This window comes from Neopsephotus bourkii, unplaced genomic scaffold (assembly GCF_033783945.1).
Source record: "Neopsephotus bourkii isolate Nb327-2 ecotype Australia unplaced genomic scaffold, CSIRO-AGI_Nbou_v1 NB_1663, whole genome shotgun sequence".
NCBI classification, from domain to species: Eukaryota; Metazoa; Chordata; class Aves; order Psittaciformes; family Psittacidae; genus Neopsephotus; species Neopsephotus bourkii.
Window position 1 is genome coordinate 8645920 of NW_026902137.1, and position 18404 is coordinate 8664323.

Sequence of the window (18404 nt, forward strand, 5' to 3'; positions counted from 1 at the left end):
GAAGTCCCCCTGCATGGTACAAGACAGCATTTCCTCACCAAGGGATCTTCTGCTTTGATAGAACAGAGAGGAGCCAGTCTGCCGACCTGGCTCAGGGACATGCAGACTGTCCACCGAAGTCACAGTGCACACATAGTCCTTCAAGCAAATGGATGGAAACCTTGGGCTTCTGGAAACAAAAAGTTAAACTCAACCCTCAGGTACTTTCCAACTTTGAGAACAAATTTACGTGACTTTACCAATGACATTTTGAAAGTGCATTGATTAGATGCACCTCCCTCCCTCCCTCACACACACACACACAAGCTTTCTGCCACTGTATCTTGGAAGAATTCATATGAAAGCAAATGCAGCCACAAAAGTCATAATATGGCTCTGTAAACACATAACCAAAAATAGCCTCATTTTGCTGCATTTTGCCCTTCCAATGTCCCCTCTTAAAATGCTGACATGTATGTCACACACCAAGAGCAACAGGACAGACAGGCCCAGAGAGAAAAAGTGCACAAGTGGAATGGGTTTTCCTGTAACCTCACTTCAAGTGAGAGAAGCGGAATTACAATAAAGCACATGTAAAGAAAGCCACAGGCTTGTTCTGGGTGATGAATTCTCACATTCAAGGTGTGTCAGTTCCTTTCTCCATTTAAAAATTACAGTTGGCAGAGATCTAACACAGCCTGGCTACCATTGTTCCCAACCCAGCGTTCAACAGTTACTCAATTGTTGCATTGAAAATAAAAATAAGGACCTGCCAGTTCCCAATACATGACCCAAACATGCTGGAAGTAGAATGGAGTCCAAATACAATGCATTGGAGGGTGAGGAGAATCACATTTTTATATGACACACCAAGAAATGTCTTGAGAAGGCCACATGCAGAGCTCTTTAGACAATTCTAAGTCATAAATGCTACTGCACTAAGCCAGGGAAAGAGATTCTTCAACCAATCTCAGCACCGATCCTACAGGCAAAATGAGCTTAGAGCAGGATTCTCAAGCACAAAGAAACCTTAAGTAGAGTTTTAATACATCTTAACTCCATTCAGTACACTGAGCTCTTTGAGAAAACACACCTGATCACTGGACGGGTGGAGGAAGAAGAGCGGCTGAAACCTCTGAGCTCACATTTTGAGCTACTTAAGGCCAAGTTATTCTGAAAATCACAGAATGGTTAGGGTTGGAAGGACTTTACAATCATCCAGCCTTACTGTCCCTTAGCACAAATCCTACCTGTCTGGCAAAAGGGAAATGAACCCCAGGAAAGGTCAGTTCAGGCAGCACTGCCCTTTGGTCACCAGCTGGTAAACTATGGCTCACCTACATAAACAGCTTCCTGTTTTTCTCCTTCCCGAGGAGGAAAAACAATACCATCCTGTACAGTTATTTCTTATGGAAAAAATCCCTGGCTAAATAGGGCATTATTTTTCCACACTCCTTATAAAGAAGTGACCACGGTAGTGGCATGTGACCTGGGTACATTCCTAGGGATCTGCTATGTCCTGGGCATATCGCCACTTCTCCTTCCACCTGCTGCTCCTCACGATACACAGATGTCACTCACACAACAGTCAACTAGCTAAAAAGGGACATTCTAACCAGAAACCAGGCCAGCAGCATGATCTCTGTGTTTCAACGTGCTTTTCCCCTTCAACACATCTTTCCTTCACAGCCATCTCCCACTTTCATTTGAACTAAAGAGGAAGAGAAGTTGAAACTGCCGCTCTTTCCCCAACGTTTGCTTTCCAGGTCCACTTCAAACTGCTCCCACAGAGCAGGGTTGTGGGGCGAGGATCCCTGTGAGGAGAACACCCCCTCTTCCAGGAGAAGGACAAGATCCCTTCAGTGGGATCAGCCTGGAGAGGAGAGACAGACGAATCCACACCACATGCCCTCGTGAAGTCAGCCAGGAAATGAACCCAGGAACCGGGCTGCAGCTGAGTGGCAGCACAAACGTCCTTATGCCACAGCGCTTCACTGCGTCCATCCTGGCACACTGCGGGAGGGAGCCTGGACTCACAGGCTGAGCAGAGCTGCCCTCAGTTGGCAGCAAGCAAGCAGGGAGGAGTCTCGAAGTTGAAAGGAATTTGAGTCAGTGCCTCCCAGAACACCAGCTCCTACCCTGTGCCCCCAGGGACTATTGGATAAATCAGAAATATCATTGCTGATGACTTTGGAAAGACACCCAGCAATTAAAGTACCAGCCCTACCTCCCATCAGCTTGAGAGTTTTAGTATCTGTGCCTAAACAACCAACATTTTTTAGTGGCAAAGGGGAAGCCAGCCCTATAAAGCTTGAAAAGGAAACAGGGAGTGAAAAGTACTTTCTTAGTTGTGGCTTGCACATTTTGGAGAAGCAAGCACAGCACATTTCAAGAAAAGATACCAATTTCTACCAAGAATTACCAGAGGAAGTGCTGAGTCTCACAGTTCATGCTCAGCAATGCGCTGGCAGCAGACATCCCTCACAGGGCTGGGATTTTCCAGGGTTCAGTTCTGCGCTAAGGCTGAAAGCTTCTGGAAAGACGAATTCTCTGAAGGGCCAAGTAAGAACTCAGCAGCAGTGCCCCGCATCCATCATACTCAACCTCTAACTTGCACAATCCTTTCTAGGAGGAGCAGGTCTGGAAACAGAGAGGAAAATGTGTCAAACCTGCCTTGGCACGTGACATCCACAGAGCGAGGAAGGAAAAACACGCAGCAGAGTGGCACAGGGAACTTCCCATGCGGGAACATGGAAAAACGTCATGAATGTCAGAGATCATAATCTGAGTTCCCATAGCTAGAAGTATTCCACACCCACGACTGATGTGAGTCTACAACCTCCTATAAAAGCTGGGTTGCACTTTTGCCCTCCTCCTCTCTTTTCCAGGTAACAAGACCTCTGTGGCAACTCCCACAGCCATCAGAGCAGCCCAGGGGTACTGCCTCTCCTTTTTTCCAGCTCTGTTGTCCCACAAAGCCTTGGGCATTGTAGCATTGAGATAGCCACAGTTCTCACATCAGAAGCCAAGCGAGCAGGGCAGCTTACTGAAGCCACTAGAACAAACTCCAGCAGCCAAGAGCAGATCACAGAGCAGTAGAGCAGGGCAGGAGGGACTCTGACACTTGCCCACTTCATGAGGCATAAAAAGAAGAAACCACCACATACAAGAAAAAACTTCCCAAAAGAAGCCAAGCCCTACCCATGGCCAGCAGAATAACAGAAAGATGCCACCAGTGTGTACCAGAACTTGTAATAACATCTCGGTGTCCTACAGCCTAAACTTAAAACAAGTACATCTCAGCAGCAACTACCAACGGTTTCAGCACCTATTTGGAATTGGCTTGAAGAGGAAAGCAAAATATCCCAGGACAATCATTGCTCGTATGTTCAGTATCTGTGTCTTTCTAGCAAGGGCTGCTCAGACAAATTTGTGAGTAATAGAATCATCATAGTCACAGACTGGTATGGGTTGGAAGCGACCTTAAGGCTCATCCAGCTCCAACCGCTGCCGCAGGCAGGGACCCCTTCCACTGGAGCAGCTTGCTCCAAGCCCCTGTGTCCAACCTGGCCTTGAACACTGCCAGGGATGGGGCAGCCACAGCTTCTCTGGGCACCCTGTGCCAGCGCCTCAGCACCCTCACAGGGAAGAGCTTCTGCCTAAGAGCTCAGCTCAGTCTCCCCTCGGGCAGGTTCAAGCCATTCCCCTTGTCCTGTCCCTACAGGCCCTTGTCCCAAGCCTCTCTCCAGGTTTCCTGCAGCCCCTTTAGGCACTGGAGCTGCACTGAGGTCTCCCCTTCAGGAGCCTTCTCTTCTCCAGGCTGCTCCAGCCCAGCTCTCTCAGCCTGGCTCCAGAGCAGAGCTGCTCCAGCCCTCGCAGGCCTCTCTCCAACTGCTCCACGTTCCTCTTGTGCTGCTGCCCCAGAGGTGGATCAGGGCTGCAGGGGTGTCCCTCCAGTGCGCAGCAGAGGGGGGAATCCTTTCCCTGACCTGCTGCTCACGCTGCTATTGCCGCAGCCCAGGGCCCACTGGAACAAACCCGTGTCAGCACTGTGCAGGAGATGGGCAAAGCTCGAGCTCGGGTGCTGAGGCGGACGCGTTGCTGCCGGGCTCCTGTGTGGTGGTGTGTGGGTTGGGGGTGGTGTGTGCCGGGCCGGCGTTGAGGGGGCCAGCGGGCTCGGCTCCCCGGCTCTTACCTGCCGTGCAGCGAGGGCGGGAGCAGCGGCACCCCGGCTCCGCCGCAGAACCGACCCGCTGCCCGCCGTACCGCGGCCGGGGGTCAGGGTCAGGGCCGGGGATAGGGGTCAGCTCCTGAGGAGGCCCTCCACCACGCTAGGGGGCGCTGCCGCGCGGGGGTGCCCGCCACTTCCGGGCGCGCCGGGGCGGGCGGGCGATGGCGGCGCAGTTCCGCAGCTACGTGTGGGACCCGGCGCTGATCGTGGCGCAGATGGTGCTGCTGCAGGCGGGGTACTACAGCTCGCTCGGGCTCTGGCTCGCCCTCCTCGGCACCCTGGGCAGCACCGGGCCCTCCCTGCACCAAATCTTCAGCGACGAGGTGAGGGCGCAGGGAGGGGGCCTTGCTCGGGGGCTCCCCGTCGGGGGGGCGGGCGGTGTTCCCCAGCGTTAGGGACAGCCCCCCCATAGAGACAGACCCGCTGCATGTGTAGGTGCCCCCAGGGTGGAGGCAGGCCCTGCCGGTGAGTGGAGGTACCCCCGCTATAAAGCCAGCACCTTGCTGTGTAGCGGTACCCCCAGTATAAAGCCAGCATCCCCCGTATAGGTGATCTCAGTATGGAGATGCAAGCCCCCGTCCACACTCTTGTGTAGATGGTAGAGAAACAGACCTGTCCCTTTTCTATAGGCACCCCGAGACAGCTCTTGGAAAGACTGCTGTAACTGCTCGAGCTCCTCTCATAGATCCCAATCAGTGCAGGGCCATTCCGGTGCGGTGGGGCCACGGGAGGAGATTACTTGCTGTGGGCTGCGATTTGTGCAGTGGTTTCCTACTAATAGTCCCTTGTAGATTTTAGGATTCTCAACCCCGCCGGGGAGGCTCTCCATGATGGCTTTCGTCCTCAATGCACTCACCTGGTAAGTCAGCAGCTAGCTGGAGCTCCTGTGTCTTGTTCTTTCTTAATATTAAACTTTAAGAGAATTCAGCACCTCCTGAAAGCCCCGTGCCTGACTGTGTCTCTTGAGGGCAGTTGGGAGCTACTGACTCCTGACTTTCGGGATCCTGAATAAGTTATTACACTTCACTGCTGGGAATAAGATTTGCTTCTGTGAGAGATTTTACTGGAAGTTAGAATTAATGGATGTCAGCTAATACTTATCTATAAACAAGAATGTATTTTTTCTCCTGACACTGGGCAGAGAGTCAGGATTTCAAAATTCCTGCCTCATTCTCTACATTAAAAGCTCATTTCCCTGCCGTCATGTAATTACAAAGCTGTAAGCCTGTAAGTCTTGCTGCAGCAGCCTGGAAAAATGTCAGGAGCAACCCATCCTTAAAATATTTAAGAAGCTTCAAACCAGCTAAATAACCTGCACTGATAGCTGTTGTTATATGCCCTTATCCAGAGTTTTATTAACCTCCGTGTTTATTTTGCAGTGCTTTGGGCTTGCTGTACTTCATCCGCCGAGGAAAGCAGTGCCTGGACTTCACAGTCACAGTTCACTTCTTCCACCTTCTGGCCTGCTGGATTTATAACTCGCACTTTCCCTCCACCCTGACGTGGTGGCTGGTGCACATCGTGTGCACCGCGCTGATGGCTGCCATCGGGGAGTACCTCTGCATGAGGATAGAACTCAGAGAAATCCCCCTCAATTCTGCCCCCAAATCCAACGTATAGACTCGCTCTGGCAACAACATGCTGCATTATGTTATTGTTCCCAGCACAAGTGCATCTCATGCCCAAGAATTATCACTGAAGAAGCACAGCAGGTCTGTTTAGACTTGGGCAGGGTTTTTTGGGGGGATCTTGGTGACTGCATGAGTGTGAGCATCTCCTGTGGCTTCAGTCCACAACAGGGGAGGAACAGATGTTTATTTTGCTAACAAAGCATTTAATATGACTGTATGGCGAGTGTGCTCTTAAACTCTTCGCTCATGAGACTGTTCAAAGTCAGGTAGCAAAACTTGATGTGTGAGGAGCATGTGGAACTAAATGTGGGAGTGCCCTGTATGGGTAATGCAATGGTCAGCTCTTCTTGGAGGAGCTGCACAGTGAGCAGCAAGGCTGGGAGCTGTTGCTTCCAGGAAAAATAGTCAAAGTGAACGAATGGGGAGAAAGAAAATAGCTGTACTTACCCAAATCACCAGCTGAGACCCTAATAACCTATAATGTTGGATGGATGTTTGCTGTTTCCATGTTTAATACATAGAGATGTCAGACAGCAGTTTGCTGAAGAAATCTTTTGTAATAATAAAAGTATTATGTTGCTGTGAGCGTTGTTACTGTTCTCCTGGGAAGCTGAGCACTTCAAGGACACCTTGAGTGTCTGTATCATGGCAACAGAAGGATACAGCCAGAGAACACGTGGCTGTAAGATGCCCACTCTAGGACACAAAAATTCCTACAACTGTTTCATACCTCTGCTCCAAAATGAAGACATCAGCGAGTGCTGTGATGGAGGTCAGCAGCATAACCCTCACTTCAGGAGGAATACTGGCCAGTCCAGGGTCTCCACGTGTTCAGCCCAAGGCCATGCTGCGTTTCCTGGCAGACTGCAGAAGTCTAGCAACAGATCTGGTCTGGCAGAGGTGATGTTTAGTTAAATGTAAGACTGCTCCTTGTTCCTCACAATAACAGGATGTGCCTATGTTTAGATACACTGCAAAAAAAGCATTACCTGTGGGCAGGCAGGGATACCACCTTACTGCCAAGGGGCCAGAGCCGGATGGTTCCTCCAGATCCTGCAGACCTGTATCCTGCCTGGTTTCCGCTGAGGGGCGGCCAGTTTGTGCAATCCCAAATGAGGGCAAATCCACTTTTGAAGACAGACTTTTCTGTGCAGCATCTTGCTGCAGTAACTTTCCTTTGTATGTTAATAAGTGTTAATTTGAGGGAGTTACTTGCTAATTCACCTTGTTGAAAAGTGGTGGGATGATTTGAGATGCACAAGTTGATAAGATCTTTGAAGCTGCTTTTTTGGCTTTTGTTACTGGGAGAGCTGTATTTCAATTCCTGCTCTCCTACTCAGATCCTGTAAATTAAGGCAGGATAACATCCTGATGTTTTAAATACTTGGCAGCTGTGCTGCAGAGGAGGATTGCCAGTTACATTTGTTTAGATAGAACTTTTTTTACACTCTGGGATTACACCAGGACCTTTTCCTGCCCAAAAGCGCCTTCAAGCAGTTTGAATCTTTCAGAGGGAAGACTTGATGGAAGTTTCTTTCTGGGCAGGAGCCAGCGCTTTGCTGGAGGGGCACCCAGAGGTGACTTCCCAGGGCTTCCCCTGCAGCTCTGCTGTGCAGTCAGCAGCACAGTTCATCCCTCCTCAATATCTCGTTTCTCATACATAAGGATACTTGCCTGGCTTCCAGTCACCTTCAGCCTGGATATAAACTGGACTTCCAGTAGGTGCCAGTATCTCCTTCGGAAAAGAGCAGTGAGCCGGGTGAGATCGGCATCGGGGAGAGCAAAGGGCACACTCCGCCTTGGGGCAGACAAACACTGCCTTGGTGTCAGTGGTACTTTAAGGCTGTTTCAGGGTCATTTTGTCCTCTCCTGGGTTTTGTTGCTATTCTTGAGAAATAGCCCTGCACAGGGAAAGTCTGCAGATTTAATTCAAGGCTCAATACCAGAGCACAGTGGAACTCCTGTGTTCTTTAGGCAAGTGGAAGCTGGATGATTAATTACAGTGACTATGAGTGCAAAAGGGAAAGCCACATTCACCCCATTTCTTCAAGGAGAATGGGGAGCTGATTCCAGAGCTGCTGTGAGATCAGATTAAATCTTGGCTCCCCTGTAAGAACAGACACAAAAACTTTGGACCAAGGAACACCCCCTTACTCCCTGAATACACGAGGTATGCTCTAAGTGCTTCAGCAGCCTCCATTGCAAGGCATGAAGTCTGGGGTCAAGCTTTGTATCTGGAGAAACTCAGGGCAAGGCCACAAGAAGAATCTTTGACAGATGCTGGGCTGTGGGACATCCAACAAACTGCAGTGGGTCAGCAGGAGGCATGCTGTAGGATCAGGAGCAGCTTTCTGAAAGTCTGCTGACTGCCTATGAGAACTGAGTCTGTACAGTACTGCTTTTGCAAGGAATTCTACTGTAATTCTTGTAGGAGAAGTTGTGCTAAAGCTGAAATACCAGTTGAGGAGGGAAGCTCTGAAATGCATCACTCCCAAAGTGAGACACTCAGTTTTCACTCACATGCTTTCAGCCACATTTAGAAGCACCTTTGGCTTAAAAAAACCCAGTCCTCTGCTCTGTACCAGAACGGTGGCAGATGGTCTTTGTTTCTTCATAAATCTTTGGGTTGTGTGTGTAATAGATGAGGGATTTGCTTCCAGGGAAGATATGCCCCAACACCTGCTCTTCTTAGAGACAGCGGCAGTGTCAGCTATTTGCATCCATGGCTCTGCAGAAAGACTTGTTGGAGATCTCTGCAGAGACTTTTGTATTGCCCTTCCCCAAAGCTGTTTACAAGTAGGAATTTGTAACAGAGAAAAAGTTGCCAAATCCAAGGAGAAGCCAAGAGTTGTGGGATTTTGGGTGGCTGTGCTGATTTCTTTTCCTAAGGGCATTAAAACACCTATTCTAAACAAAGAGCAGGTATAGCATTTGGATACAAAGGACTCCAGACTTGGTTATATACAGTATGCACCTGCTTCAGCTTTCCCCAGCGCAAGCCACAGGCAGGAGAAGAGAGAATGGGAAGTGGAGAACAGGATCAAAGAGCACACACTGGTGTTGGAATGGAAAAAGAGCAAAACACAAAGTGTTTCACTCCAAGTTTTGCAGTGCTCTGCTTTACCCTTTCTCCACTGCTTCCCATAAGACTTTGGGCCTGAGATGCTGAGTACACTAGTAACAGCTCTGCTGTCTCTAGAGAGCCCAGATGCCTGATGTTGAAGTGCTGTTTGAACTCCAACTGCTCTTCCTTGACTTCTTTCTTGGAATTTGCCTCAATTTATTCACTCCCTCCTGCTGCTGCAGGAGCAGAGTTAAGTGATAGGGAAGGTAAAAGGAAGAACACGTGAATGCCAAGTAGGAGCAGTATGACCCAATACCACTATTGGCAGGAAGATCCTTTGCTGTAGGAGCTTGCCTGCATGCCTGCAATACATCCAGTGGGATCTGTGGAAATAGCAGGGCCTCAGATTGCCTGCTCACACTGTAAAGCACATTTTCAGGTTTTGGGTCACCATTTCAGAATATCATTTATGGGTGATGGCAGGTACTGCTGAGCCCACTCCCATGGTGGGCAGTGCTCAAACCATCAGCACAAGGTCCTTGTTCAATGTTTCTCAGGAGCATGAGGAGCCATGAGCATGCCCAGCTCCACACAGGGCGGCTGCCTGCCCCTAGCAAAGACAAAGCAAGTGCCCTGGGAAGGGGACAAATGCTCTGTGGAAACAAGCAAAGTGATGTGTGAAAGGCAGCCTGAAATACTCTGCAAGGCATAGCTCCTATGGGCTGTGCAGCCAGGCAGGGCACAGAGCTTCAGCAGCATCCTCAGACACTGAACTGCCTTGTACTGCCCAATAATGTGGTGTTAGTTCTAACATACCCAGGAACCACTTGCAAGCCCCTCTCTGTTGCAAATACTTTTGTGCTTGTACTGAAGCTGCAAAGGAGACAAGACTGTGCTATCAAAAAAGAGGCAGGACAAATAACTTCTCCCATGCTGTAGGCTCTACAACAAACTTTAATACTCTGGAATTACACTGGCACCCACATTGCTGCTTACAGGTACCTTGGGGAAAGCTTTAAAGCAAAAGAGTTGCTATAAGTCCTCTATCCTGGTAGCTTGACATTCCTTCACCCCACTCACCCCCCTCCCCAAATATTTTTGCCTCCATTTCCTTAGAAAAGGGATTTACACAGAACACAGGAGTTACTCAGGAATCCAGATGCATGCAAGAGAAGGCATCATGCACCTGTGATTAGGTACAGGGGGATGCAGGGGTTTCAGCACATCCTCAAATTAAAAGGGTAGTACAGGGAGGCAAGGTCTGCTTTTTGCCTTTAACAGCACATACACCATCCCCTGCCCTCACAAGTCAGTGGTGAAGATTCCCATCTTGGTTTCAGTGCCCAAATCAAAAACCTGGAGAGTTGATCTGGTGGAAAGAGTCCGCAAAGCAAACAGGTTTCCTTCCAGCAGCCACAGAAGAACGCAAAAGCATCCAGAGTTCAGAACCAGTTTATCCTTTTTCTCCACATCCTCTGCCCCTTATCCACAAGTTCCCAAATTCTGCAGTCGGCCAGATCTGTCCCTGCCTTGAGGCAGAAGGGGAAAGGCCTTACTCCAGATTACAAAGAAACAGCAAAACCCAGGAGATGCTGTTGAGCTCTTCCATGTCTCACAGGCGCAGGATGGAGCCATGTTCACTGAGCACCGCACAGTGTATTCCTCAAAGGTTTGGAAAGGTGATCAGGAAGATGCCACAACACACACTGCCACCACCTCTGCTGTGATACTCACAGAGCTCCAGTTTATAAGTTCAGCCAAGTAACGATGAGGGGGATACCGAGGATGGAAACGTTTGGAACACGGGTCCAGGGCCCACTGCTTTGGGCAGTGCTGGGGCTGCAGAGGTCAAACAAACTGCCTTGAAATTTGATTTTCTGAGACTCCCTTCTCAGCATCTCCCAGACAGCTGCTGCTTCCTTCTGGCACTCCCAGAGCGCCGCCAGGGCACACGCATGAAATTCATCCCAGTACCTGCAGCCAGGGGACACGGCATCATCAGCCCCTTTGGATTAGAACAGCAGCAAGATGCTGAGCAGGTCCCTGCTGCCCCCTGTGCTTTGTGCAAGCGTCCCAGACTACCCATCCCCTCCATTATCTCCCAGAGCATCTTGGCTAAAACCCCAAGCCTCAGAACACACAAATCATTTCATGCCTTTTCCTCATACTCTGCAAGTCACAGGCCATCCTCTCCTCTGGAAGTGGTTCTCCTCCAAAATAAAGACTTCCCCAAGGCACAGGTAAGGCTCCATGTGATGCTTGCCACTAACCTTCCCTCCATAACTTCTTTGGAAAAAGGAGTTTCTTTTACCTGAAAAGAGCTTTGCAAAAGCATGTTTCTACTGCAGCTGCTTTGGAGCAACAGGGCAAGGCAGGGACCAGCCATGAGCAGCATCCCCAAGTTCCAGCAGGCTCCCAGGCCTCTTCCCACCCTTGCTCTCCCTCCACTTCTCTTTTCCTGTCCCCCCTTTTGCTGGGGCTGGGCACCACCTTTGATCCACAATATTCCTGCAACTGGGCACTGCATGCAGGACAGGAACAACTGCTCTGCCCCCTTCCCTGCGCCACCAGGACACCAGGCACACATGCCATCCACCCTTTGGAAAGGAGATGCAGCCAAGCACGGACCCTGCACATGAGAAAGGAACAGCTCGGTTTTGTCCCATGTGCCCTGTGCTGGACATGCCAGGCAGACCCCAGCCCTCTGCTTAGTTCTCCTCCCGGGGCTTGCGTCAGAACACCAGCTGTGAAGGAGTTCATTAAATGGAGCCACTGGGGCAGAATGAATATCCCAGGTAGTAAGAAAAGCTGGTGCCAACCCAGGTAACCTCCTGCACTCGCACCCGACCTGCAGCCGCAGCAGAAGGCGGCTCTGCCTAGTGAGAGTTAAACCTCTCAGGCAAAGGATGGCTGGGGGCAGAAGGGGATGACAGCTCCTGCCTGGTTCTGCTGTCAGCCAGGACAGCAATTCCCAGTGTTTCACCCTTCACAGCCTCCATCTGCTCAGCCAGGCAGGCTGCAGGCACCCCACGCTGACTCCCAGCTCCTCATCCATCCCTCTCCCACACTCCCCCAGCGGGGACCATGGCAGGAAAGCAGTCAGCAGTGGAGAAAGCTGAGGTTAAAAGCTAATAATTCAGAAACATTGCCTGGCAGGAAGCTGGGGCATTATCAGCCTTTTCCTCCAGCCACAACCCCAGCTAGCCGCACACCAGGACCAGTGGGAGAAGCTGGCACGACCCAGGGGTGCAGAGCCCCAGCCCTGCCAGTGGGGAAGATCCCAGGACCTGTTCTGAGCTTGTTAGTGCCCCAGAGCCTGCAAAACCCCCTCAACTCACACATTTTATGTGAGCTTCAGCAGAGGAATCCCCCTCCAGCAGCCAGCCATGGCACACGCTGTGTGCTCTGTTGTTTCCTAACACCAGGAAGCCACATTTCCAGGTAAGTGTACTGCAGCCCAAACCAGAGCAGTTCCAATTTCAACCCTGCCTTTAGTCATGCCCATGGGGGCTGTTCATCCTGAGCTAGGACTGCATCACAGTATCACAGTATGTTAGAGATTGGAAGGGACCTCAAAAGATCATCTAGTCCAATCCCCCTGCTGGAGCAGGAACACCTAGATAAGGTTACACAGGAATGTGTCCAGACGGGTTTTGAATGTCTCCAGAGAAGGAGACTCCACTGTTCCATGGCGATGGGGGAATAGAGCAGGTCACAACCAACCTTCGATGTGCCAGGCACGTTTGCTGGCACGGGAATGCATGAACAAAATACGTTTAAAAATAATGGTGGGTAGTTAGCTTTCCATTCTCCTTGAGCAAAAGGGTTTATTCAAGGAAAGAAAAACTTGGAAACAAGGAAAACCAAAGGGAACGGTTTCCACACTGGCAATAACCACAAAGTCAGGCAGGAGGGTTGGGGACCCTCCACTTACCTCAGCAGCATCATCCCAGCAGCCTCTACAGACTGCCCCATCCCAGATGCTCCTGCCCTGCCACAGCCCCATCCACACCAGCCAGCTCTGCCCAGCCCAAGGTGCACATCCAGCGCCTCCATCCCATGGCTGAGGGCGATGCCTTCCCCTGCAGCCCAGGGCAGCTTCAGGCAGCTTGGAAAGCCTGACCCACAGGGCACTGCACCCTCTGCCTCGCCCTGGCAGGATTCCACCACCCCAAGGCCTGTGGGTTTTCCCTCAACTGCTGCCTGCATTTCCTTCCATCTCCTTTTCACTGCTCACAGCTCACTGCTGGGGACACAGAGCTGCCCCTGTTGATCTCCACAAACATTTTATAGCCACCTTTTCCTTGCCCCCACCCCACTGCTTCTGCTTTTCAAGCAGCCCTTTCCCTAACCTGCCCCACACCACCCCTCCTTACCCAATTCCATTATTACCGCTGTGCTGATGAATGTCCTCCCAATGTTCTGGCCTTGGGGCACTTGCTACAAACTCACCAAAACCAGGGGAGAGGCAAATTCCAGCCAGAAGGATGAAAACTCTTGGCAGGGAGGTAAAAGGCTTGGTTCAGGCAGCAGGATCCAGCTGGAGGCTGGGTGCAGTCTGCTCCCCGCTGGACCCCGGGACACCCCAGCCATGGGTGAGGCGCTGGATGAAACCAGAGTCCCAAGGGAGACTTCCCAGGGGAGCAGAAGGGGTTGGATCCCACTTGCTCCTCCCGGCTGTGGGCATGCAGGGGGGTGCAGGATGAATCCTGCGGTTTGGAGCTATTGCCCAGCTGGAGCCGAGCAGCAGATGGGTGGATGGAGCCCACCAGCTCTGTCTGAAACCAGAGCAAGCTGGGGAGCGTGTGTGCACGCACAGCTGGAATCGGGGTGGGGGACAGGGGAAGCCTTCAGGCAGCAACCCCTGGCACAGGGGCAATGCTCAGAAGCCACACTGGCCGTGTGCCATAGATAACCCCGAGGGTGGGACACGCAGGAGGTCCCGGCAAGAGGCTGTACTCACCCACAGACTCGGTGCAGCCCCTGGAGCTCGATGCCATCTGCCTCCTCATACGTAGCCATATTCTTCCCCAGCTTGAGGACGCAGTCCGAAAAGCCTTGGTAAATGTTGGTGCAGGCAGTGCCCGATGCCAGCAGCCCAGCAAGGTGCCCTGCAACCAGCGTGGGGTCGGTGGGAGCACCCCGACCTTTGGGGACAGGGCTCGCCTCCTTCCCGCGGTGACATGGGCAGCCCCGGACCAGTGCCAACGCCACCCGGGCACTATGACACCCCCCCCATCCGCGTGGGACACACACGACCCGTGCACCGACCCTCACCCATCCCCAGCCCTGCCTGCAAGTGCAGAGAGCCTGAAGGAGCCGCTCTGCCAGGCGGCTGGGGTGCCCCAGCACCAGCACCCCGGGTAGAGAGCAGCTCAGCACCAGCCACCAGGACCCACCTGGGAACGACGAACGGCACCGGCCCCAAGAGGAGAAAAGGAGGGAGAGAGAAGGGAAAGGAAGGGAACCCGCATCGCACTCCGGATGCCACCTGGGAAGCGTCCCCGAGCCCCCGCCAGGGCACCTCGGCCCCCCCCGGACAGCCTTACCCATGGCGAGGAGCAGCACGGCCGTGCCCCACCGCTGCCCCATCCCTCCGCGGCGCCAGCCCCGCTGCCGGTATCCCCATGGCTGGCAGCGCTGCCCGCCCGCCTGCGCAGGGAGGGCGCCCGGCCCCAAGCACCGCTAATGAGCGGCTCAGGCTAATTAATTAAGGAGGGGGCTGGGCCGCGGCTAACGAGCACCTGGGGGCAGCCCCGTACCCACACACCCCCCCGCCCCCCACCGCCGCTGCATCCTGCACCCCTGGATCTGACAGCATCACATCCCCTCGGGACTCACTGCCAGTGCCCGAGGCTCCCCATGCCGTGTACCCCACATCCAGGGCCCCATGGGCCCCATAGCACTCTTGCAACCGCAGGGCAGGGGTTCACAGAACCCCAGAATGGTTTGGGTAGGAAGCGACCTTAAAGCTCACCCAGCTCCAACCCCTGCCACAGGCAGGGACCCCTTCCACTGGAGCAGCTTGCTCCAAGCCCCTGTGTCCAACCTGGCCTTGAGCACTGCCAGGGATGGGGCAGCCACAGCTTCTCTGGGCACCCTGTGCCAGCGCCTCAGCACCCTCACAGGGAAGAGCTTCTGCCTAAGAGCTCAGCTCAATCTCCCCTCTGCCAGCCTAAGGTCATTCCTCCTTGTCCTGTCCCTACATGCCCTTGTAAAAAGTCCCTCTCCAGCTTTCTTGTAGCCCTGTTTGATCTCTTTAATGGCACAGAGCAAAGCAATGGAGGACATGAAGAGCTGAGTGTGCATTAGTTCAAAGACATACATACCAGCACCTACAGCTACAGAACGTTTTCCCCTGATCCAGGCACCAGCCATTCTCAAGGCTGCCATGGCATCTAGAATATTCGTTAGGATTTTGATCCTGGGTCCCTTTTCCTCCGTCAGGAAGGGGAGCAGAAGGCTTCACATCAGCTTTGATGGCATCACTGAAGGGGGTGGCCATAACAGAGCTCTCTTTTAGCTGGTGACAGCTTTGCTGCTGGGGACACTACTCCCCACCAGCCCACAAACTGCAGCGTTGTGGGGTTATCACCTATCACCCATCTCTGCAGAGACATCTTCAACATAAACTGGAACACTTCTAACGAAACCTTCAAACGCCGTGAAAACCTCCCTGTCGGCCATCCCTGGAAACAAGCAGCACGAGGTCATTTCATGAGGCTACTGATGGTCATTGTGTTTGCCACACGCTGCGGAGAGCGGGACTCTACGAGATCACACTCGGCTCGTGTGTCCCCAAGGCAGCGCAGGGCAGCGCGGTGGTGGTGCTTGTGCCACCAGGCTGAGGCCACCGGGCACCGTGTCCCTGCAGCGGGGCCGCCGCACACAGCCCCAGCCGCAGCATGGCAGCAGCCAACCCACCCTGACTGCCTGCAGTGGATGGGGACCTGTACTCCCTTACCACTCATCAACTGGTATCCATCGCCTCGTCCTCCTCCTCATCCACCTCCATCGGTTCGTCCCCCTGCTCATCCACCTCCATCGGTTCATCCCCCTGCTCATCCACCTCCATCGGTTCGTCCACCTGCCCCATCGTAAGGGTGGACTTCTTCTGGTGCTGTATTCCAGGTAGGAAGGTCGGGTGTAAGAAGCGAGGAACAAAGGTGTAGGGATGGAAGAAGAGGAAAGGGCTGGGAGTAGGGCAGAAGCGCAGGGCAGGAGCAGGGCAGAAGGGATGGAGCACGTAGGTAGGAGCAGGGGCTAACTGTGGGTTCAGGGGTGGAGGTCTGTGCTGTTGCCTGGGCACGGGCGGTGCCCCTGTGACCCCGTCTGTGACATCACCCCAGAGTTCCCGAACTGCTGCGAGCGGGGGATGGGGAGGAGCCCTGAAGGGGGTGCAGCTTCATGGGGGACATTGGGCAATGGTTACGTGACCCCCTGAGAAAACAGGACACACTTTGGTGCTTAAATAATCAGTAAACTGGGTTAAGCCTGAGCTGGCCAACTTTGGATGTGCCAGGACCATCTCCTGTGCTCCTGCCCTGTCCCACAAGCAGTCAGTGATCAACCTGAGCAGTGCTCATGTGCTGCAGTTGGGATGTGTCCATGGGGTTGGGATTCAGCCCTGCCCAGCCACGTCCTCCAGCCGTGCCCATCACGGGTGAGCCCATGCGAGAACCTGAGCCCCACGCACAGGAAAGGCTGCGAGGGCAGCACAAGATGTGGTGCCAGCAGCGGGTGCCCAGGGCTGCCTGCTTCAGGAGGGGTCTGCAACAGCTCCGCACCTTGAACTCGCGTGTGCCTGTCTGCATTTGCACGCACACCTCATGCACGCAGCAGCTCCCCCTGCACCCCGCTGCCATTCTCCTGCTGGCAGCTCCCCCTCCCTGCCTGCTTGCAGGGTCCCACATGACAGCACCAGCGGGTGAGCCTGGCTCCAGCTGCAGCCGCCAACATCTGGTATCCCAAACCAGCTGCAGCCCCAGCCCCTCTTCCCACCCTGCGGGATGGGGACCAAGGGACTCAGTGGGAGGAAGGGGGTCAAAGGCTTGGTTTGGGCAGCAGCATCCAACAGGATGCCGGGCGCAGGCTGCTCCCCGCAGGGACGCGAGCCCGGGCACGCTGTGATTCTGAGATTCCAGGACTGATTCCTTGTACGTGGCCGTGTTTCCCCCAGCTTGAGGAGCAGCCCGAGGAGCCTTGGTCAGCGCTGGCACAGGCTGGGCCCGATGGCAGCACCAGAGCAGGCGCCCTGCAGCCACCCAGGGGTCGGGCTGAGCGCCCAGACCTTTGGTCCCTCACCCGTGCCCAGCCCTGCCCACAGCTGCAGAGAGCCTGAAAGAGCCGCTCTGCCAGGGCAGGGAGCCCACGTGAGGACAGTTGGGGTGCCCCAGCCCCCAGCACCAGCCCCATGGCCCCTCCAGCCCTGGGAGCACAGAGCAAGTGGAAACCCCTTGTCTGCCAAAGCACGTGTGATCGCAGTGAATACAAAGAGAGACTGGGTCAGGAGAACATCAGGAAATGTATTTACAAAGCAACAAAAAATAGAAGAAACAACAAAGAACTGGTATCCATCGCCTCCTCCTCCTCCGCATCCACCTCCATTGGTTCGTCCACCTCCTCGTCCACCTCCTCGTCCACCTCCTTGTCCACCTCCTCATCCACCTCCTCCTCCACCTCCACTTGTTCTTCCATCTCCCCATCCACATCCATTGGTTCGTCCACCTCCATCATCACAAGGGTGGACTTCTGGTGCTGTATTCCAGGTAGGAAGGTCGGGTGTAAGAAGCAAGGAACAAAGGTGTAGGGATGGAAGAAGAGGAAAGGGCTGGGAGTAGGGCAGAAGCGCAGGGCAGGAGCAGGGCAGAAGGGATGGAGCACGTAGGTAGGAGCAGGGGCTAACTGTGGGTTCAGGGGTGGAGGTCTGTGCTGTTGCCTGGGCACGGGCAGTGCCGCTGTGACCCCGTCTGTGACATCACCCCAGAGTTCCAGAACTGCTGCGAGCGGGGGATGGGGACGAGCCCTGAGGGGGGTGCAGCTTCATGGGGGACATTGGGCAATGGTTACGTGACCCCCTGAGACGACAGGACACACTTTGGTGCTTAAATAATCAATAAAATGGCTGAAGCCTGAGCTGGCCAACTTTGGATGTGCCAGGACCATCTCCTGTGCTCCTGCCCTGTCCCACAAGCAGTCAGTGATCAACCTGAGCAGTGCTCATGTGCTGCAGTTGGGATGTGTCCATGGGGTTGGGATTCAGCCCTGCCCAGCCACGTCCTCCAGCCGTGCCCATCACGGGTGAGCCCATGCGAGAACCTGCGCCCCACGCACAGGAAAGGCTGCGAGGGCAGCACAAGATGTGGTGCCAGCAGCGGGTGCCCAGGGCTGCCTGCTTCAGGAGGGGTCTGCAACAGCTCCGCACCTTGAACTCGCGTGTGCCCGTCTGCATTTGCACGCACACCTCATGCACGCAGCAGCTCCCCCTGCACCCCGCTGC

General features: G+C 53.6%; 2 protein-coding genes across 2 annotated transcripts; one reads left to right on the top strand and one right to left on the bottom strand.

The window, feature by feature from the left end:
• The first annotated feature begins 4326 nt into the window (after positions 1-4326).
• Positions 4327-6420, top strand: SYS1 (SYS1 golgi trafficking protein). The gene is made up of 3 exons (XM_061375355.1): positions 4327-4533; positions 5002-5069; positions 5590-6420. Exons 1-3 carry the CDS (start codon positions 4372-4374, stop codon positions 5828-5830), a joined length of 471 nt encoding a protein of 156 aa, XP_061231339.1. The 5' UTR covers positions 4327-4371; the 3' UTR covers positions 5831-6420.
• Positions 6421-9988: 3568 nt separating this feature from the next.
• Positions 9989-14588, bottom strand: LOC133224078 (neuritin-like). The gene is made up of 3 exons (XM_061375337.1): positions 14455-14588; positions 13869-14016; positions 9989-10879 (listed from the first exon to the last, which is right to left on the bottom strand). Exons 1-3 carry the CDS (start codon positions 14495-14497, stop codon positions 10651-10653), a joined length of 420 nt encoding a protein of 139 aa, XP_061231321.1. The 5' UTR covers positions 14498-14588; the 3' UTR covers positions 9989-10650.
• Between the last annotated feature and the right edge of the window lie 3816 nt (positions 14589-18404).

Excerpts from the sequence above, each read along its gene's own strand:
- SYS1 (XM_061375355.1), top strand. The coding sequence starts at position 4,372 with ATGGCGGCGCAGTTCCGCAGCTACGTGTGGGACCCGGCGCTGATCGTG. Across the intron at positions 4,534-5,001 it reads ACCAAATCTTCAGCGACGAG|ATTTTAGGATTCTCAACCCC; the intron begins GTGAGGGCGCAG and ends AGTCCCTTGTAG. Across the intron at positions 5,070-5,589 it reads GTCCTCAATGCACTCACCTG|TGCTTTGGGCTTGCTGTACT; the intron begins GTAAGTCAGCAG and ends TTTATTTTGCAG.
- LOC133224078 (XM_061375337.1), bottom strand. The coding sequence starts at position 14,497 with ATGGGGCAGCGGTGGGGCACGGCCGTGCTGCTCCTCGCCATGG. Across the intron at positions 14,017-14,454 it reads CGTGCTGCTCCTCGCCATGG|GGCACCTTGCTGGGCTGCTG; the intron begins GTAAGGCTGTCC and ends CGCTGGTTGCAG. Across the intron at positions 10,880-13,868 it reads GGGCTGCACCGAGTCTGTGG|GTACTGGGATGAATTTCATG; the intron begins GTGAGTACAGCC and ends CCCTGGCTGCAG.